The 16,922-nt window shown below is 47.7% G+C and overlaps 1 protein-coding gene across 1 annotated transcript in view; it reads right to left on the bottom strand.

Moving 5' to 3' along the window:
* Window positions 1-4,995, bottom strand: part of SIM2 (SIM bHLH transcription factor 2) — a 50,941-nt gene extending 45,946 nt beyond the window's left edge. Inside the window, exon 1 of the mRNA XM_072357771.1 lies at window positions 4,821-4,995. Within this exon, the coding sequence (XP_072213872.1) occupies window positions 4,821-4,995 (175 nt within the window). The remainder of the gene's footprint in view (window positions 1-4,820) is intronic.
* Window positions 4,996-16,922: the final 11,927 nt, after the last annotated feature.

The raw sequence follows: 16,922 nt of genomic DNA, 5'->3' as shown, positions 1-16,922 counted from the left end.
CTAAACCGGGCTAAAACCTCCGCTTCCGCAGAAAGAAGGAGGAAAGAAGGAGGTTTTTCCCTTTGAGATTTTAAATTGGGGTCACAATTGAGAGCTCGAATCAAACGTTAGCGCTTTTGGGGGATCATGCTGACATTCGCCTAAGCTTATTATAAAGCCCGTGATTTTGTCATTTAATCCAGCAGCAGATCGGTTTGGAGGTGGAAACGAAACGAATAAATCCGACGTTCGGCTGAAGGAGTGCCGAGCATTAACTCCTCTTCCTACAGGTTTGCCGCCGTGCAGCCTCCGTCCCACACACATATGGATGCAATACATATGGATGCAATACTCCGCGGCGCTCCCGCTGCTCCGCCAGCAAATAACGCACATTTTCACTCACTGCGCTGGATCGGGGCCAAAGGCGCTGCCGATACAAAGCGAGCGTTCTGCAAAGCTCCTTTATGAGACGGGAGCTCGCTGGGACTGCTGCGGCAGGAAAAGCGCTCCTGTGTCCGAAAAGAAAACGCTTAAAAAGCCCAATTTGGGCACGCGTTAGCTGGAACAGCCGTGCCCGTCTCGGTCGAGTATCCCGTCCCGTGAGAAGAGGGGCCGCACTTGCGGGGCGGGACGGTCACTGCGGGGTGCGGTGCGAGCGGCCGCGGAGCCGGCTCCCACAGCGGCAACCAGGCGCGGAGAGGTCTGGCATGGGAACCCCAACATAAGAGCAGCTCCCAGAGCAGGAATACTGAGGGCTTCTCGTCCCTGTCCTCCGGCAGCCGTAGGCTGACTTCCCCCGACGCTCACACAGCCTTTTGACACCTCTCGCCGTCTCTTAGGGCGCTCACTTGGTGCATTCCCCACTTTCTGGGTAGGACGGTGAATTAAACCGTAATAAGATCTGGAAACCTTTGGGATCAATCCCCACCTTTGCTCTTCAAAAGTATATAAATTCGTACACACAGAAGTGAAAGCCCGGTAGCTTTTCTGTTTGGGATTCTGCTACAAGAATTACTTAGCGATGTATTACGCGAGTATCGGATTGCCCTCTAACTCGGAGCATTTCCTTTGTGTCTACAGTACTGCTTCCCGGCTCCCCAGAGCGCCTGGTGCGCTCCTGTTGTTCAATAACCATCCTTCAACCTGGAGCGGCCACAACCGCCGGGATTTGCATCTCTGTCTCCCTTTGGGGGACTTCTCTCCAGCACGGCGTAATTCAGTCGGTGGGGAGAGCAAAAGGGAAAGAGCGGAGGGCAGGGAGCTGCCAGCTCGCCCCCTCACCCTGAGGATCTGTTCTGATTTAGACGGGGGCAGAGCTGACCCTTGCCCCAAAACACGTCCGCAGAGATGCGTCCCAAACCCGACGGCTGTCCCTTCTGAGAGCAGGAAGGGTCCCGAGAGGAAGGGGAGCCCCGGAGGGGGGTGTTCGGTGCTCGGGGCCAGTGGCTCTCGAAACGGGGAGTGCAGGAGGGAGGAGCGGGGCTGCCTCTCTTTTGTCGAGAGAGTTTTAGCCTCCCGTCTGCGGGCTTCAGCGCAACCGGCAGAGCCTTGAGAAAGTTTGAAAGTTTAAAAAGAAAAAAAAAGGGAGGGGGGGGCGGGGGGGGGGAGGAAAGGACAGTTCCAAGAGAAAACCTAATAAATGCCCTCCGGTACACCCGGTCAAACCTAACTCCAACTCTTCCCCAGCAGCAGCCGATGCTCCAGGAACCCGTCCCTGCACCGGAGCGGCCGCGGGACTGCCGGAAGCCCTGAAAGCGGAGGGGAGCCGCCTCGCCTCAGGGGTTTGTGCCACTATAGGCGCTCGCTCTCGGTCTTGGGATTAATTAATTCGATTAATTAATTCGTTAATAAGCCTCTCCCGAGCGCACGCGAAGATTCGGAGAAACAGCGGCAACGAGCCTTGAAAGATTCATATTCCAGCTTAGAGGCAGAAATCTCCGTTTGCTCCTTATAATTTCTATTGCCTTAGAATGAGGAACAGGTCTCAGCTCCGCTATGGAGTCACCTCCTTGCTATTATGCTGTACAGAGCACAGCATATTGCGGGTCACTTCTTAAGCAGCGCATCTCCATCCGGTTGGGATATCCGTTAAAGAGGACTTTTACCGTCAGTTTGGGAAACTGCCTCGAGGCTGGAGGAGGTGGGGGGTCACAGCTGAAGACAGAGCCGGGGAGGGGGGGAGAACGGCACTGCCTGTAAAAGCAGTGGATTCTCGTGGCCCTTTCTTTCATTTGTTCATTTTCAGAAACGCATATATGCACATACGCAGACAGCCAAGACGGAAGTCCCATGGTATATTTTTCTCCTATAATCAGAAATGCCTTGGCAAAAAAACAGAGCGCAGCAGAAGCCAGAGCGTGGGGGAGGCCGTAGGTTGCCGTCTCCCGGACTATAATTCAGGAACGTTGGAACGTGAAGGTCAGAGTAAAACCGCACGGCAAACCGTGTGATGTGGGCGCACGAAGCTCCGAGCCTTCCAGAGCTCGCATTGTCGGGGTGAAAGGAGCCGTCAGATCAAGCTCCTTTCGCTCTCACTTCCCTGAGCCAGAGCGGGCGGCTCCGAGGGGATATCGGTGAAAACCGCGCATCTTCGGGAAAACCCCGGCCGGTGGCAGCAGGGGGACCTGATTGGCACCATTACAGACCTGTAGAAACAATGGGGCCAACCTGGTCAGGACAACTTGGTGAGGGTCCCAAATTTTGCTTTAACTGCATGTCAGCGAGCCTTGGAAATAAATGGAAGGGGGGCAGGTAAAACCATCTGTGGAGGTTTTTAAAAAACACAGCTTTCCCCCTCCGCCCTTTCTCATCCAGTCTAGACAGAACTGGAAGCCAGCTTTATAGCCGGACAACACTTCGGATACCTCTGGCTGCCCCGGGCCTAGCGCGTGTGCTGGGGGTGTCTCGACACCTGCCCCCCCCACCCCCCACCCCATATACAGACACACGCGAGGCCGTCTGGAAGAAACAAAACCCTCTCAGACCTTCGGGAGCGATGCCGTAGGGCTGCTGCAGGCTGGGCGGGGGGGCTGGGGGGGGCCCGCTACGGTCGTGCCCCTTCGGGGGCGACCCCTGGGGGAGCAAAGGCCAAGGAGGGGAGCCGCTTTATTGCAAGCTCCATTCCCCCGGATATACGCCTCTCCCGCCCTTTCTGCGTGCTCGAAGGGGCTCCTTCCTCGCGTTTTGCTCAGCAGGATTCAAGGTGCGATGCTGGGCAGCCCCTTCGGGTAAAACTCACTGAAAACCGTTCTGGAGGAGGGAACGGAGCCTCGGGAAGGGCAGCTGGGCTAGAACCACCCCGTGTCCCGTCCGGCAGCCACAGCCCGCCTCGAGAGCCGCACCACAGCTGCACAACACCCTTCGCCCCCCGCCCCGACCCCCACTCTGTCCCGCAGTCCCCGAGCTCTCAGCGCTCAGCACCCGGCTCGGTGCCCGGCGGAGCGGCTTTCCCCCGGTCCTGTCATCCTCGGATGCAAGCCTTTGGTTTTAAAAGTATTTCCACCCGTACTTAAGACGATGAAAGATCAGGAATTTATGCATTTAAACGTTGCTCTTAATAAGCAGAGTGTGCAGAAGCGCACGCCCGGCCTGTTTAAGGCAGACAGACACAGCAAGCACCGGCCGAGCTGCGGGTATAAACCTGCTCCCGGCTTCTTCCCATTGCTCTCGAGGAGCAACAACTCCTGTGCTGCTCCCTGCCCGCCTAAGCCGGAGCGTTCGGACACGCTCTCAGCCTCGAAATGACGGCGGTGCTCACTTACGGAGAAAACGTCCCCACACTGGAGAAAAGCTCCAGCCGGCAAGCAGCGCTCCCGGCAGCGCTGCCAGTGAGTGCTCTCGAAATTACTGAGTTCGATGGGCAGCACGGTAAGCGTTCGACAGGTTGGAAGTATACTTGTTTTTTTTCTTTTTCTTTTTTTTTCTTTCTTCTTTTTTCTTCTTTTTTTTTTTTTTTCCCCGATTTCTTTTATTCATCTCTCGTTTTGTTTTTTTTTTTCCCTTCTTTTTCTCCTTCTCATTTTTTTTTTCTTTATATATATATATATAAATCTGAACCATTTTCAAAAGCTCCATAGAAAAACGGGGACGGAAAGCAGCCAACCCTCCGCTCTGGAATCTGCCAATTCCACTGCCAAAGGACAAAGCGATCAGCAGACCTTTCCTCGGCCGTCCCCCGACATCACTCAGGACTTCATCTCGAGGTTCCCCTCAGCTCGGCCCCGCACAGCGGACGGCCGAAAGCAGTCCCGGACGCAAGATATCCAGCAAAGCCCCAACGCGGCTCTAGCCGCGGGCAGTGGGAGCACGGCTTGCTCTGCTCACTGTCCCCAGCCCCCAGGAGGAGGAGGCGGCTCCGTTGCCTTATCTCTCGCCCAGCCTGCAACCCGAACAGTACACTCACCACGTTGCGTCTGGCTGTGCGTTTGGTTTTTGGTTGTGTGTGAGTGTATATATATATATATATATATATATATATATACACACATGCATACGTGTATATATATATATTTTTTCGTCCGTGTCCCCCGCTGGCTCCACGGCTCTCGGAGAAGAGCTGAGCCGAGTGTTCTCAGCCCTCCCCAGGCCCTCGCCGCCATCGAGGGGACGGAGCGAAGGAGAAGGAACGCGGAGCAAAGCGCGCGTTTGTGCCCCCGCCGCTCCCGGGGATCGGGGCTGCCCCTCCGGGCGCACCCCACGCAGGGTTCCGGCCTTCTCCCTTCGCACTGTTCTGCCTTTAGGCCTCTAACAATCCCCGCAGCCCTCGCCCAGCACCCGGCGCCGGGACCTCCGCGTCCCCTGCTCGGCTACCGAGGGCGACGCAGACCGCTGTCGGGCTTTACCTTCGGGGATGACGGCTCGCATCTTCAGATAGCTGGTGGTGAGGCGGATGATAGACGCCTTGTCCAGCTGCGAGGTGATGGCCGAGGGCAGAGGCAGGAGCTTGGCCAGTTCGTAGAATTCTCCATTTTCCTTTTCCCGCCTTGTCTTCGCCGCGTTCTTGGATTTTTCCTTCATCGCGACGACTGCAGGGCGAAGGTGACACTGGCATATTAGGCCCGGTCCTTCCGAACGACGGGGGGCATGGGCTGAGGCCTCGGAGTTAGGGGGTGAGGAAGAGAGGGAGGGAGCTCCCTCAGATTACCACCAAATTTAAAAAATAATAATAATAAAAAGGGAAAAAAAAAAAAAAAAAAAAAAAAAAAAAAAAAAAAAGGTGAAAAGGAAAAAAAAAAAAAAAAAAAAAAAAAAAAGAAATAAAAAGCAAAACACCCAAATCAATCAAACAAAAGCCGGGAGGGGGAAGGCGATCTTCGAGAGGGGGAGGCGGTCCCGCTCCGGTCCCCGTGCCTCGGACCGAGCCCGGCGGAACCGCACGGTGCCGGGACGCTCCGCTATGGGGCGCCGAGCCGCCGCTCCCCGCTCTCAGGGAGATTTCTCCGCTCAGTCCTTCCCCGTCCAAAAATCATCAGAATGAAATATTACAAGCCCCACGCGTGAAATCACAGAGCTAGGCAGGAGGCACCGTTTTCGGCTTAAAAAAAACAATAATAATAATAAGAGAGAGAGAAAGAGAGAGAGAGAAAGGACGAGACCGCTCCGCTCGCTTCACAGAGCGCGGAACGCTCCGGCCCCGAGGTCCGGGCCCCTCTAAGCGGCGGTCCGAGCGACTGCGGAGGGAGAAGGCCGCCGAAGAGCTCCGCAGCCCACGGCTCTCATCGCCCCGGGCGCTCCCTCCCGGCGGCCGCCTCAACGGCGCGGGGCTTCGCGGGACGCTGAGCTGCGGCCGATCCCGAACTCGGTGCTCATGTGGAGTCGGAGGAGAAGGGTCCGTTCTCCTCGGGAGGGCTGCCACCGGAGCGATGCCTCTTTCCAAACAAGTCCGAGCGCTGGCAGAGGCGCGGAGTAGGTTTGGTTGGGTCTGTTTCTTTCTTTTCTCCTCTTAAAGAAAAAGAATTTGCAGGATCAGAAATAGTTTCTTTCTTTTTTTTCTTCCTTCTTTCCTTCTTTCTTTTCTTTCTTTCTTTCTTTACTTTCTTTCTTTCTTTCTTTCTTTCTTTCTTCTTTCTTTCTTCTTTCTTTCTTTTCTTTCTTTCTTTCTTTCTTTCTTTCTTTCTTTCTTTCTTTCTTTTCTTTCTTTCTTTCTTTCTTTCTTTCTTCCTTCCTTCCTTCCTTCCTTCCTTCCTTCCTTCCTTCCTTCCTTCCTTCCTTCCTTCCTTCCTTCCTTCCTTCCTTCCTTCCTTCCTTCCTTCCTTCCTTTCTTCCTTCCTTCCTTTCCTTCCTTCCTTCCTTCCTTCCTTCCTTCCTTCCTTCCTTCCTTCCTTCCTTCCCTTTCTTTTTCTTCTTTCTTTCCTTCCTTTTTTTCCTTTTGTTCCCCCTTCCTTTCTTTTTCTTCCTTCCTTTCTTTCTTTTCCCTTTTTATTTAATTTCTCACGTATTTAAGCAGCCACAACTCAGCAGCGGTGTCCCCACACCAGACCTCTTTCCTGGGGCGGTAGGAGGGCGGGTGCCGTCCCCTCCCGCGAGGAGCTGCGGCCTCACCGTTGGCGCTGTCGGAGGCAGTTCCCCTCCCTCAGAAACGCGGTCCGCCGCGCTCCTCGCCCCAAACTCGGATATCTCCGTTGTTTGTTTGTTTGTTTTTCCCCTTTCGCTCACGCTTTTTTTTTTTTTCCTTTTTTTTTTTTCTTTTGTTTTCTTTTTTTCTTTTTTTTTTTCTTTCTTTTTTTGTTTTTTTGTTTTTTTGTTCCGGGGCAGAAGCAGCTCCGCAGCGTACCCCTCGCTTAATTCTTCAGCAAAGGCTGAGACGAGCCAGGAGAGCCTCCAGAGGGGAGGGGACAACGTTCCCGTGACGTGTCCTCCCTCCCAGGCACCCAAATAGAGAGGGGCAGAAAGGAGCCGCAATCAGAGCCCGCCGCGGGACGGAGGCCGGGCCGGGGAGTGGGGGGGGGGGGGGGGAAGGGAGAGATGTGTGGGGGGGTGGCGGGCGAGGCGGCTGACGGGGGGGCCTCTCCTGCTCCGTGCGGGACCCCGCAATTCGGGTCTGCTAAGGCACCGGGTAAAAAGGGGAGAGAGGTACAGGCTTGTAGGTGCAGCTATAGAGATGTATGTGTGTACCATGAGTGGAGTACCACATATACACTATAGATACATTGTATACAGGACTCGTATAACACGTACGTGCGTGTATTTATAAACAGGTATTTCCAAATGACACATACGCACACATGTTTAATTATTACTTACACATTATGTATTATACGTCACATATTCCATGATACATTATAATTTATTGTGTGTTTTATAATATACATAGTATTATATTATATATACTAGAGATATATATTGTATAAATACACACCTCTTTACTGTGCCGGGGCTCAGTGCTTCTTGTCCCGCTGAACTGAAGCACCCCCGCTGCTGTCCTCCGACCCCACTCGACGATTCTTCTCTCAGGGTACGAAACCCCCACGAACAGAAGGGTGCAAGGGGCAGTGGAACCACGGGAGAGTCTTCCAACGGGATGAGCCCTGTCCCGGGCACGGTCCGGCCTTGGTGCGGCCCCAGGAGGGCTACAGGCTGTCACCCTCCAGGCCACCCACTCGGGGCTGTCCCAGCTCGGCCGAGCCCCGGGGTCTCTTCGCGTTTGCACTCCCGAAGGCCGGTACACCCCGACGGCACGGGGCAGCCCCAGCCCCACTCCGCAGGGTCACCCCGACCCACCGCCTCCCCACGTCGAGGAACAGCGGTTTAAGGGAGAATTGCGGCGCTGGGTAATGCTTCTGCCCGCCGTCCGGGGGGGTCAGCCCTGGGCCGGCTTTGGGGTCAGGGAAATCCGAGGAAAGCGGCCTCCCTGAGAGACGTGATCCCCACTCTCCCTTTCTGCTGTCGACTTTCTGTCCCTCCCGTGGAAGCGGGGACACTCCCGCACCCCGCGGACGGGAACGGAGGGAACTGATCCGCACCGAACTCTGCCTCGTCGTTTGTCTCCTTTCGGCCGCGACTTTCTCCGAGAAGCCCCAAAGCACTGAGAGCAACACACCATCAGTCGAGCAGAAACTTCAGCGTTTCCGAGGAACTCTCAAAATTCAGCCCAACCTCCACCCGCAGTCGAAACCGGACTCGTTAGAAGAGGTAAACCATTTAGCCGGGGGAAAATATATATATATATACGAAACACAAACAAACAAACAAACAAAAACCTCACAACAAAATGTAAATGAATGGCAGGCAATATATATATATATGTGTATGTAAGTATGTATATCGCTACCCTGGAGCACGTCCGAACGGGACAGAGAGGAACGGAGAGCTCCTTTGGGGCAGAGGGGGGAATCTTTGGCGATAATGCCGCTGAGTGCAGAGACGGGGAGCGCAGGAGAGCGATGCGGGAGAGCGGTGCGTTTGCTACAGAGTGCTGGGGCTGGGATCGTACTGCTGAAAGGGGGAAAGAAGCAAGAAAGAAAGCAAGAATAAAACCCAAGAAAAACAGGAGGAAAGTTGTAAACTAAAAAGGACACCTTTATTGCTGGCCCGGCTTGCAATAATCAGCTCCGGGAGTGCCGCTCAAGTGTGCCTTGGCTGCGGGGTCCTTCGGGGAGGGGTTGCCAGTTTTAAACTCAACGCGGGACACGAAAATAAAGGAGTGACGATAACGAAAACAGTTCCTGATTGAAGTGTTCCGATCCCGTTTTCAAACAGATGCCGCTGTTTCAAAACGGGTCGGTTGCACACAGTAAGTACCGTTGTATACTTTTGCCGTGATTTGAGGGGAAGCCCTTCCCCGCCTGGGGACATTTCTGCCCCAGGTGAATTTATACTTCGGACGTTCTCCGTTATTTTTTTCTTTTCTTTCTTTCTTTCTTCTTCTTCTTCTTTTTCCTCCAAGACTTTAAAAAACAAACAAACAGACAAACAAAAATTGTTACAAGGGGAAAATCACCGACATCAAACCCGATGGCTCCGAGCGGCGATGCAGAGCCGCAGTGCGCCGAGAGGCTGCGGGCCGAGCCTGGCGCTCCCCGGGGGCTGCGGCCGGATGGGAGCCCGGGAGGTTGGTGGGGGGGGAGGGGGAGAGAGGGAGAGGGATGCTCACAAAGGAGAAGATCCGGACGCCGGGTGCTGAGCGCCTGTTTGTCACAATTTGGCATTTAATGCCAGCACCCCCAGAAGTGCCCGGGGTCGTGCCATTCTGTAACCGCTGCTCCCCGGTGTGGGTGTACGCACGCCGCCGCTCGCCCACACAAATCCCATAAATGCTAATAAAACAGATTCCTCCGGATTTGTTTAACTTTCCCTGGCACCGCGGCCCTATATTGATATTCAATGGGGTTACCCGTGTGCATGAGGATTACTGGTTAAGCGAGGACGCGGGATCAACCTTCTAGAATGCCACTCGAACATGTCCCTACAAATGAGTAAGGTGGGAGTCGTAAGCACTGACAATACGATTAATTTGAACCAAAGACTTGAAAGGAAAAAGGAAGTTAAATCACGGTGCTCGAGTTATTAAGCTACGCAGAACTGAGGCCTCTGGTTGCAGGGATCGTTTTCAGCTCTTTACTCGGAGCTGTGTTACTGCTATTGTCCAACCTTTGCTGGCCACATGGGACCCCGTCTGGCAATCGGACAGAAAATTATTTCTACTGGGCATGAACTGGAAATATCCAGCTGGGGCGGGGATCCATTTCCAGGCAGAGAGTGGGGAAGGAAGCCAGGTGCTCCTTCTCCCTACACAGATAACGCTGTTAGAGGTTGTCCAAAGTGACTCGAGCTACTAGCCAGAAAATATCTGCTGCTTACAAATGAAAAGAAAAATGGGACTTTTGCCCCCTTTGAATTAGTAAATTTGTTATTTGTTCATTTATCCTGTACAGAACATAGAAAAGGGTACACGGTGCCTGCACTGCATGGCATCTGTGCGTAACATGCAGCGATAATATGGGCACGCGGCTCTGCAGGAATTGATGGACTGGTCCAAGTGGATGACATTTGGAAAAAATACGTTCACATTAAAAGCACGGAATGCTCATGTTTGGGTCAGGTTCTCTGTTTCAGTATTCTAATGAGAACAAAGGTATTTTGCTGAGGCCAACTTTCTTTTTTTTCCTTTTCCTTTCCTTTCTTTTCTTTCTTTCTTTTTCTTTTTTCTTTTCTTTCTTTTTTTTTTTTTTTTTTTTTCTTCTCTTTTTTGTTTATTTTTTCAACTGGAAAATTTGATGAATTTTCTGAAAGTAGTTTCCTAAAGTCACATAACTGATATTAATTATGAAGCCCAAACAGCCATGACTGAAGGTTTGTTTCTCCTAATGTAAGCTGCAAACCATATTTCTTTCAGATAGTTTTGAAGGTGAAATCTGTCCTTGGGAACAGGAGAGGGAATGTATCAGTCACAGAGAGGAAGCCTCTAGGTTGAAGAATTAGGAAAAACCTTGTATGAAAAGCACACACAAAGTGGAGTGTTTTTGCTCTGTTTGTCTGAAGTCCTTTGAACATGATGAAAGTCAATGTAAGTATTTTAATGTAATTTTTTTAAGTTATGCTCAGCAACTTCAAGTAGTTTTCTCAATGGCCCTTGGCTTTTATGAATAGTGTGACTAATCTAGTGGAGATGAGTAATGGATCTGCAAGGAATAGAGGAATTCTGATGCAAAAACGTCTCTCTTTTCTGTTGGTGTTTTTTGCTGCTTGACATTCAATATATTATATAATGGCTGTCAGAAGAACTTTGGTAATGCTTTATGGTAACGTTTATAAATACTTTAGTCATGATTTAGAAATGATGAATGGAAAATGCTATTTATAGATAATTATGTGATGTTTTACTACGTTGTAAGAACATTTATACACATATGTATGTGCTCGTGTTAATCACCGTGCTTTCTTTGTTATAACACACTGATTCAATATTTTTGCATTTGTCTACAATGCACTGTCAACACTTTGCAACACAGATACCAGCTTATCTCTAAATAGGTATTTTACCATGTATGGATAAAGAAATTGAAGTCAGGATTGATCTATACACATGGGACTGGGAGGTTACTGCAAGGGTGAAGGTATGGAGAGGGGAAGGAAAGGTTCTTATGAAGGCTGTTTTGGCAAAATGAAGACCTCAGCTCTGTAAATGAACACATATCAGTGAACTCTGTAAGCCACTGGCTTAACATGGCTTAAAACCCAGCAGTGCAGCCCCAGCAAGGCACGACAAGGCATTGGCGTGTCACTAGAGCGGATCTATCTCCTCGTTAGCACGGTCGAGCTGATTGGGAAGATCTGGCATGGGAAAAGAGAGGATTCACACCTCAGCTCTTTGGGGTCTGGTGTGTTGATCTCATGGTCACGATCTTGTTTGGATAAAATGGCAGAGCGGAGAACAGGCTCATGTCCTCATAAAATGGCTTGCAAATAGCTAGAAGTGGCTTGCAAGTCCCCTAGATTTCATCCTACCACAGCAAGGATTTGTGAGTGTGTAACAAACTTATGTGAGCTGGCTTCACCAAGCTTTCTGTTCTTATCCTGACTGATGTTCATGTCATCCCAGTTTAAAAGCAGGTAGCTGCTTAATTCAGATCACCATGAGCCTTCCCACTGACAGTGAGACTGAAAAGTCATGTTGTATGGGCAGTGATCACCACAATCACATTGGTCACTGAAACATTTCAAAACTGTCCCATATGGGCACACAAAATCTCTGTTTGCCTCGGTAACTTGTTCCCCAAGGAAGTCCCATCAGCATGTTTTGTGTCTCAAAGCAAGGACCTGGTCAAGCACACACATCTGAAAGCATAGCTTATCTCAGTATGGGTTTTACTGCTACTTCTTGCTAGTGTTTCCAGCTCTGGATATAACTTTCCATGTATTTTTCACTTTGTCAGAATTTGTATCAACGAGGTCTCCATGCTTACACTGTGGGAATAGGGGGATTCATTCATCCTTAATTGAACAAAGGCAAACTAAGTTAAATCTCTGCCAACATCAGAAAGATACTCAGAAGATACTGCCCTCTAAAATGATCTGTCTGACCTTTAGACATTGATCCTGAAATTTGATCTTTGAGACCCACCGATACCAAAGAATTAGACACTTCAGTCTCTGGATGCCATTTGGATATGCTCTCGGTTTCGGAGTTCAAGGCCAGGTCCAGAAAGGGACTCACGGAGAATGCAGATACTGAAGGCTAAAATGGGAGTGCTGAACACTTCCACTCAGTTGCTGACTAATTCTGGATGCATCCAAAGCTCATCTGTCATCATTTTGTTCCTTAATGCAGGTACTTAATGCAGACCTAGGATGTGAGTTTTCTCACATTTATTTGGTCCCAACACAATCAGTGAATGCATTCCACTCCACAATCAACAGAAATTGCCTTTAATTTATATATGCAAGTCAGTTACATTTGATGGTGAGGACCCAGACTCAATTCCCTCCATTGTCCAAAGGGATTCAAATGCAGATCCCTGGTCTTTGAAAAATGTGTTCCAGGCATTGTCCACTGGACTGCATGAAGTGTGCCCTCATGCTGAGTTTACTTTGCTGTGTATAGAAAAGGGGAAAAAGGAGACTCCCTGCTCCAGCAATCAAGCACTTTGCTGGTAAGGGACATATCTGGAGTTTGGTGTCTTTTCCAAATTTTTGTTTGTTCGCTTATTACAGATATGTTATTTCCAATGTACACAAATGTATCAAAAGACTTTGGAGCAGAATGAGGAGCAGGGTTCCCTTCTCCTGGCCTTACCAATGAGGCTTGGGTCATATTATTCAATGTCTGGACTAGGTGATCCTAGAGGTCTTTCTAACCTTAATGATTCTATGATGATGACTACGACTTTCTCTTTCAGTTTTTCTAAGCATGGTAGCCTGATGTGAACAGGAGGAACTGAGAGCTTTAGCCTGGTTTATAATATGCTGTTGTGTTGAAAAGATGGAGACAAAACTTTGAACTTCCTCAAAGGCCAATGATCTTTCCTCTCATTTGCAAAGTGCAGAACTGCAGTGTGGTAATGGCAGAGAGAAAAGGAGATGAGAAAAGCTGTTCTGCCTTTTGTATCATATCATCATAGTATCATAGTATTGTGCGAGTTGGAAGGGACCTTAGAGATCATCGAGTCCAACTCCCGGGATTCGAGCCCTCTGTGTAGCAGAGCGGCACTTCTACCCCCTGCTCCACAGGGGGGGATTCGAACCCGGGCCCCCTGGTGTTGCAAACGGGAATTCTACCGCTGCGCCACCGGAGGCACACCAATGTCTTACCATATAAACAGTATTTTATTTTTATTTTATTTTATTTTATTTTATTTTACTTTATTTTATTTTATTTTATTTTATTTATTTATTTTTCTTAAAAGCCAGAACCAAAGCAAGAAAACAAAAATTGAAAAATGTGGAACAGTCATGTCAGGGAAACTCATGATGAGTCTGAGGTTGGAAGAAGATGCTAAGAACCAACCCATTTCCTTAGCACCTTGTCAGTGAGTGGCTCAGGTGTTTCAGTACTCAGCTCTGTTATGCACTGTATTTCGAAGAGCCCAATTCAACAGCAATTTAGGCAGCTAAAAGTGAGTTTGGAAATTAACAATAGGACTGCACTGTTTAGTAGAAACTACAACAATTATTTTTGTCTCCAAAGTAATTCTGGGGAATAATTTCCTATCTAAAAACAAAACAAAACAAAACACACAAAAAGCCCAAGAGAAATCTGTCTTCAGTTTATATGCATATATATGCAATATATATAAATGTTTCACTGTTTTCTGGTGGTATGTATGAGGAGTTTCAGACCGTTCCTGAGACAATTTGTTCTCATATAAGCATATGCCCAGATGATGGGCAGAATGCTGTAATAGAAAGAAAGAAACAACCTCATCCCTCTTTGCCCTCAGTCCTTCTATAGAATTTTCATGCACATCCAGAAGTGCAATGCATTTCGTCTCTGAGAGAAGAAGAAAACAAATGAGTCCCTCCATCTGTTGAAAACTGTACATACTGTTGTCTCCAAACACTTCTTTTATCAGAAAACCATTCATCTGTTCTTCTCCTGCTATCCAGCATAGTAGTCAATTTCTGAATATGTTCTTCTTCTCTTTCCTTCCTTTTCTTTTTGCTTTTCTTTTTTGGTTTTCCTTTTTCTTTTTTCTTTTTTCCCTTTCCCAGCTTTCTCTTCTTCAGGATTTCTCCAGCACTGGGGATGTGCTATTAGCATACCTTGGGAAACCTTACTGCACCAGGGATTTGCAGACAGCTGTTAACCCTGAACAGATTGCAAGTATTGGACAGTGCAAATATTCACAGTGGCACTGATAACACCAGTATCCTTAACCCTTTGAACATGTACAGTACACACTGAATAGTTCAAAAAACTAGAGAGACTCTCAGAACAAGCTGAGTGTTTGTGCAATTAATTCAAGATAAACATTCTCCCAACTGCCTATGCAGTGCTTTAATGACCATTAGAGGCCCGCTGCTGAGGAGGTTTGTGCTTTAATTCCACAACCATATGAGATTTCAGGCAGGTCAGTAGAACAGGCTTTAAGCTGAGATAGATAAAGCCAAGCAGGAGGAAATGGGAGAATACAGAGAATATTATTTATCATAAATGCCTGAGAGAATTGGCTGGAGACCTGAAATGAATTTAGGGGCAGATAAAGCTGACAGATAAATCTTAGACAAATCTAGGATGAGAGAAGAGCGTGATTGGAGAAATAAAATAGATGTGGTGATGATAGCTGCTAGAAGAAGAGTGAAGTTCTGCAGAAGTTCAAGCTCATATTCAGTAAGACGTTTTATCTTTGGGGATTACTCCAACAGAAACTACAACTCCTAGGAGATTTGCCTCAACACCACTAAAAATGCATAGGTCTGATACTGCAAACAGGGTTCCCATGAAGGGGCTAAACTCCTCATGAATCAACATCGTGGCCTTCAGCATTAACATGGCTTTTGGTCGGTGGGGGCCTTATCAAATGATGTAATGTTTGTAACCTGATATCCCACTCCACAATGCTAATAAGGACAGAAATGCCATAGAACTGAGCTGTGCCAGAATGATATTTGCTTCCCTGTGAGCTTTTGGTTAAACAGTTTAATGATTTCTTAAATTCAGTGCCTAGGACACAATTTGTCCCAGGAGTTTGATGTTTACTATTTAGTTAAATCAGACCTGCTGCTTAATTATTAAAGAAGAGAACTTCAGCTGTGCTCACCCCTCTTCTAGTCTACCATTGTTGTACACTTTCAGTTTTGATATGCTACCTATTATTTGTATATGATATTAAGAAAGCACTTGGATTGTTTGCGCGTTCACATCTATGTATGCATATGCCTAAAGCAGGGATATCTGATAACTTGATTTTAACAACAAAGCAAGTCAAGGAAGGAGTTTCAACTCTTAAGTCTGAATTTCCTGGGGTTTTACAGATTAAATCAAATCCTTAAGGCCATTTTATCATAGGCTTTTCGGTGCAAGCGTGTGATTTATGTTCTCTTTTTATTGCGTGAACCTTTGTCTTTGTGCTATTCAATTCAGTCTACCAACAGCTGTCGGCTGATTTTATTTTAGTATCTGCAGATTTTTGCACACAAATCTAGACAAATGCAATGCAGGGGCAAATTAAATCGTGCAACTTAATGCAAAATCAAGTTGCTGGGAGAACAAGATTTTAACTGCTGATCTAAACCAGCTCTGGATGTAAACAATGGATCTTTGGTGTTTACTGTATACTATCTGTCTAAATACAAGGATTACTGTTTCCTTCTCTGTAGCAACTGGCTGGAGGTTCTCACTAGTAGCTGTTATTAGTAGCAATGACACATTAATTGAACTTCACTGCTTCCAGGTGTGTGGCACACTCCGGGGTCACCCAGTGCACTACAGTTTCATGTGTATTCAATTACTGTAGCGTTATGAAGGAATGCAACATGTCATACATTAAAATGTCAATTACTGCTTTTTATGGGATAGTGGGTAAAATAAACCAATCAGTTCTTTTAGCATCGGTTTTGTCTACTTGGCTGCTGTAAGCATCTCACTAAGCTTTACTACCCACCTCACCTCTGTGACCAGGACAGAAAAAGAAATGTGTTTGGAAATTACCACTCACTGTTAGAAATTGTTAGATTACTTGTGTACAAATGGTTGGGTCATGCAGTGTTGTTATTAGTGGCACATCCTGTTAAGAGCAAATCAGTAACGGTTTGCCTCAATGGTTTGTTCTGAAGCACTCAAGGTCACAGGCACAAATTCTCATGCGTTTTCAGGGACACAAAACATTTGACACTCTGCTCTCTGAGTGTGTGATAGCATCTTTGCTAGAGCAGATATGGTTGAGATTCATTGGCATTTCCCAGTATTTTTACAGTGTAAATCTTCACCCCATAGATATCCAAGGCAATGTCTCTCTCTAAAGAAAACACCTTCTTTTCAGGAAAGAAAGGTTTCTTTCCTGCTATGCCTTTAAATATGACATTTTTGGGAAATTATATAAAATTCAGTCTTTCTGACTGGATGAAAGAAGGAATCTTTGAAAAGAAATTTTAGCTACATGATATGAAATAAAACTATTCTTGCTGCATTCTTTCTGGGGCATATTCTCATATCTCTCCAAGTTTAGCTATATTCCATGAAATTTCAACACACACAATCTTTTTCTGGTTAAATACGTTCAAGATCCCTTTGAAAAACTACTCATTGCTTGGGAAGTTGAGTTTAAGGACTGAACAAATACCAAGTTGTTAAGGCTGTGCCATGGACAGCTGAATATCCATCATCATGTTTGTTTTGTATTGCTGTTTGCGCAGCAAGTTGATGCTTAAGCCTTACACTACTCAGATTTGTACCACAAGGACTAAGCTAAATGAGTTAAAAAATGAAGGTAGAGATTTATTTTAAAATGTAGGCTGTGAATCCTTTTAGTCCATTTCTGTAGGTCATTCTGTCCTTGAAATAGGCA

The sequence above is a fragment of the Excalfactoria chinensis genome, chromosome 1, assembly GCF_039878825.1.
Source record: "Excalfactoria chinensis isolate bCotChi1 chromosome 1, bCotChi1.hap2, whole genome shotgun sequence".
NCBI classification, from domain to species: domain Eukaryota; kingdom Metazoa; phylum Chordata; class Aves; order Galliformes; family Phasianidae; genus Excalfactoria; species Excalfactoria chinensis.
This window is presented reverse-complemented; position numbering and strand designations above follow the sequence as displayed.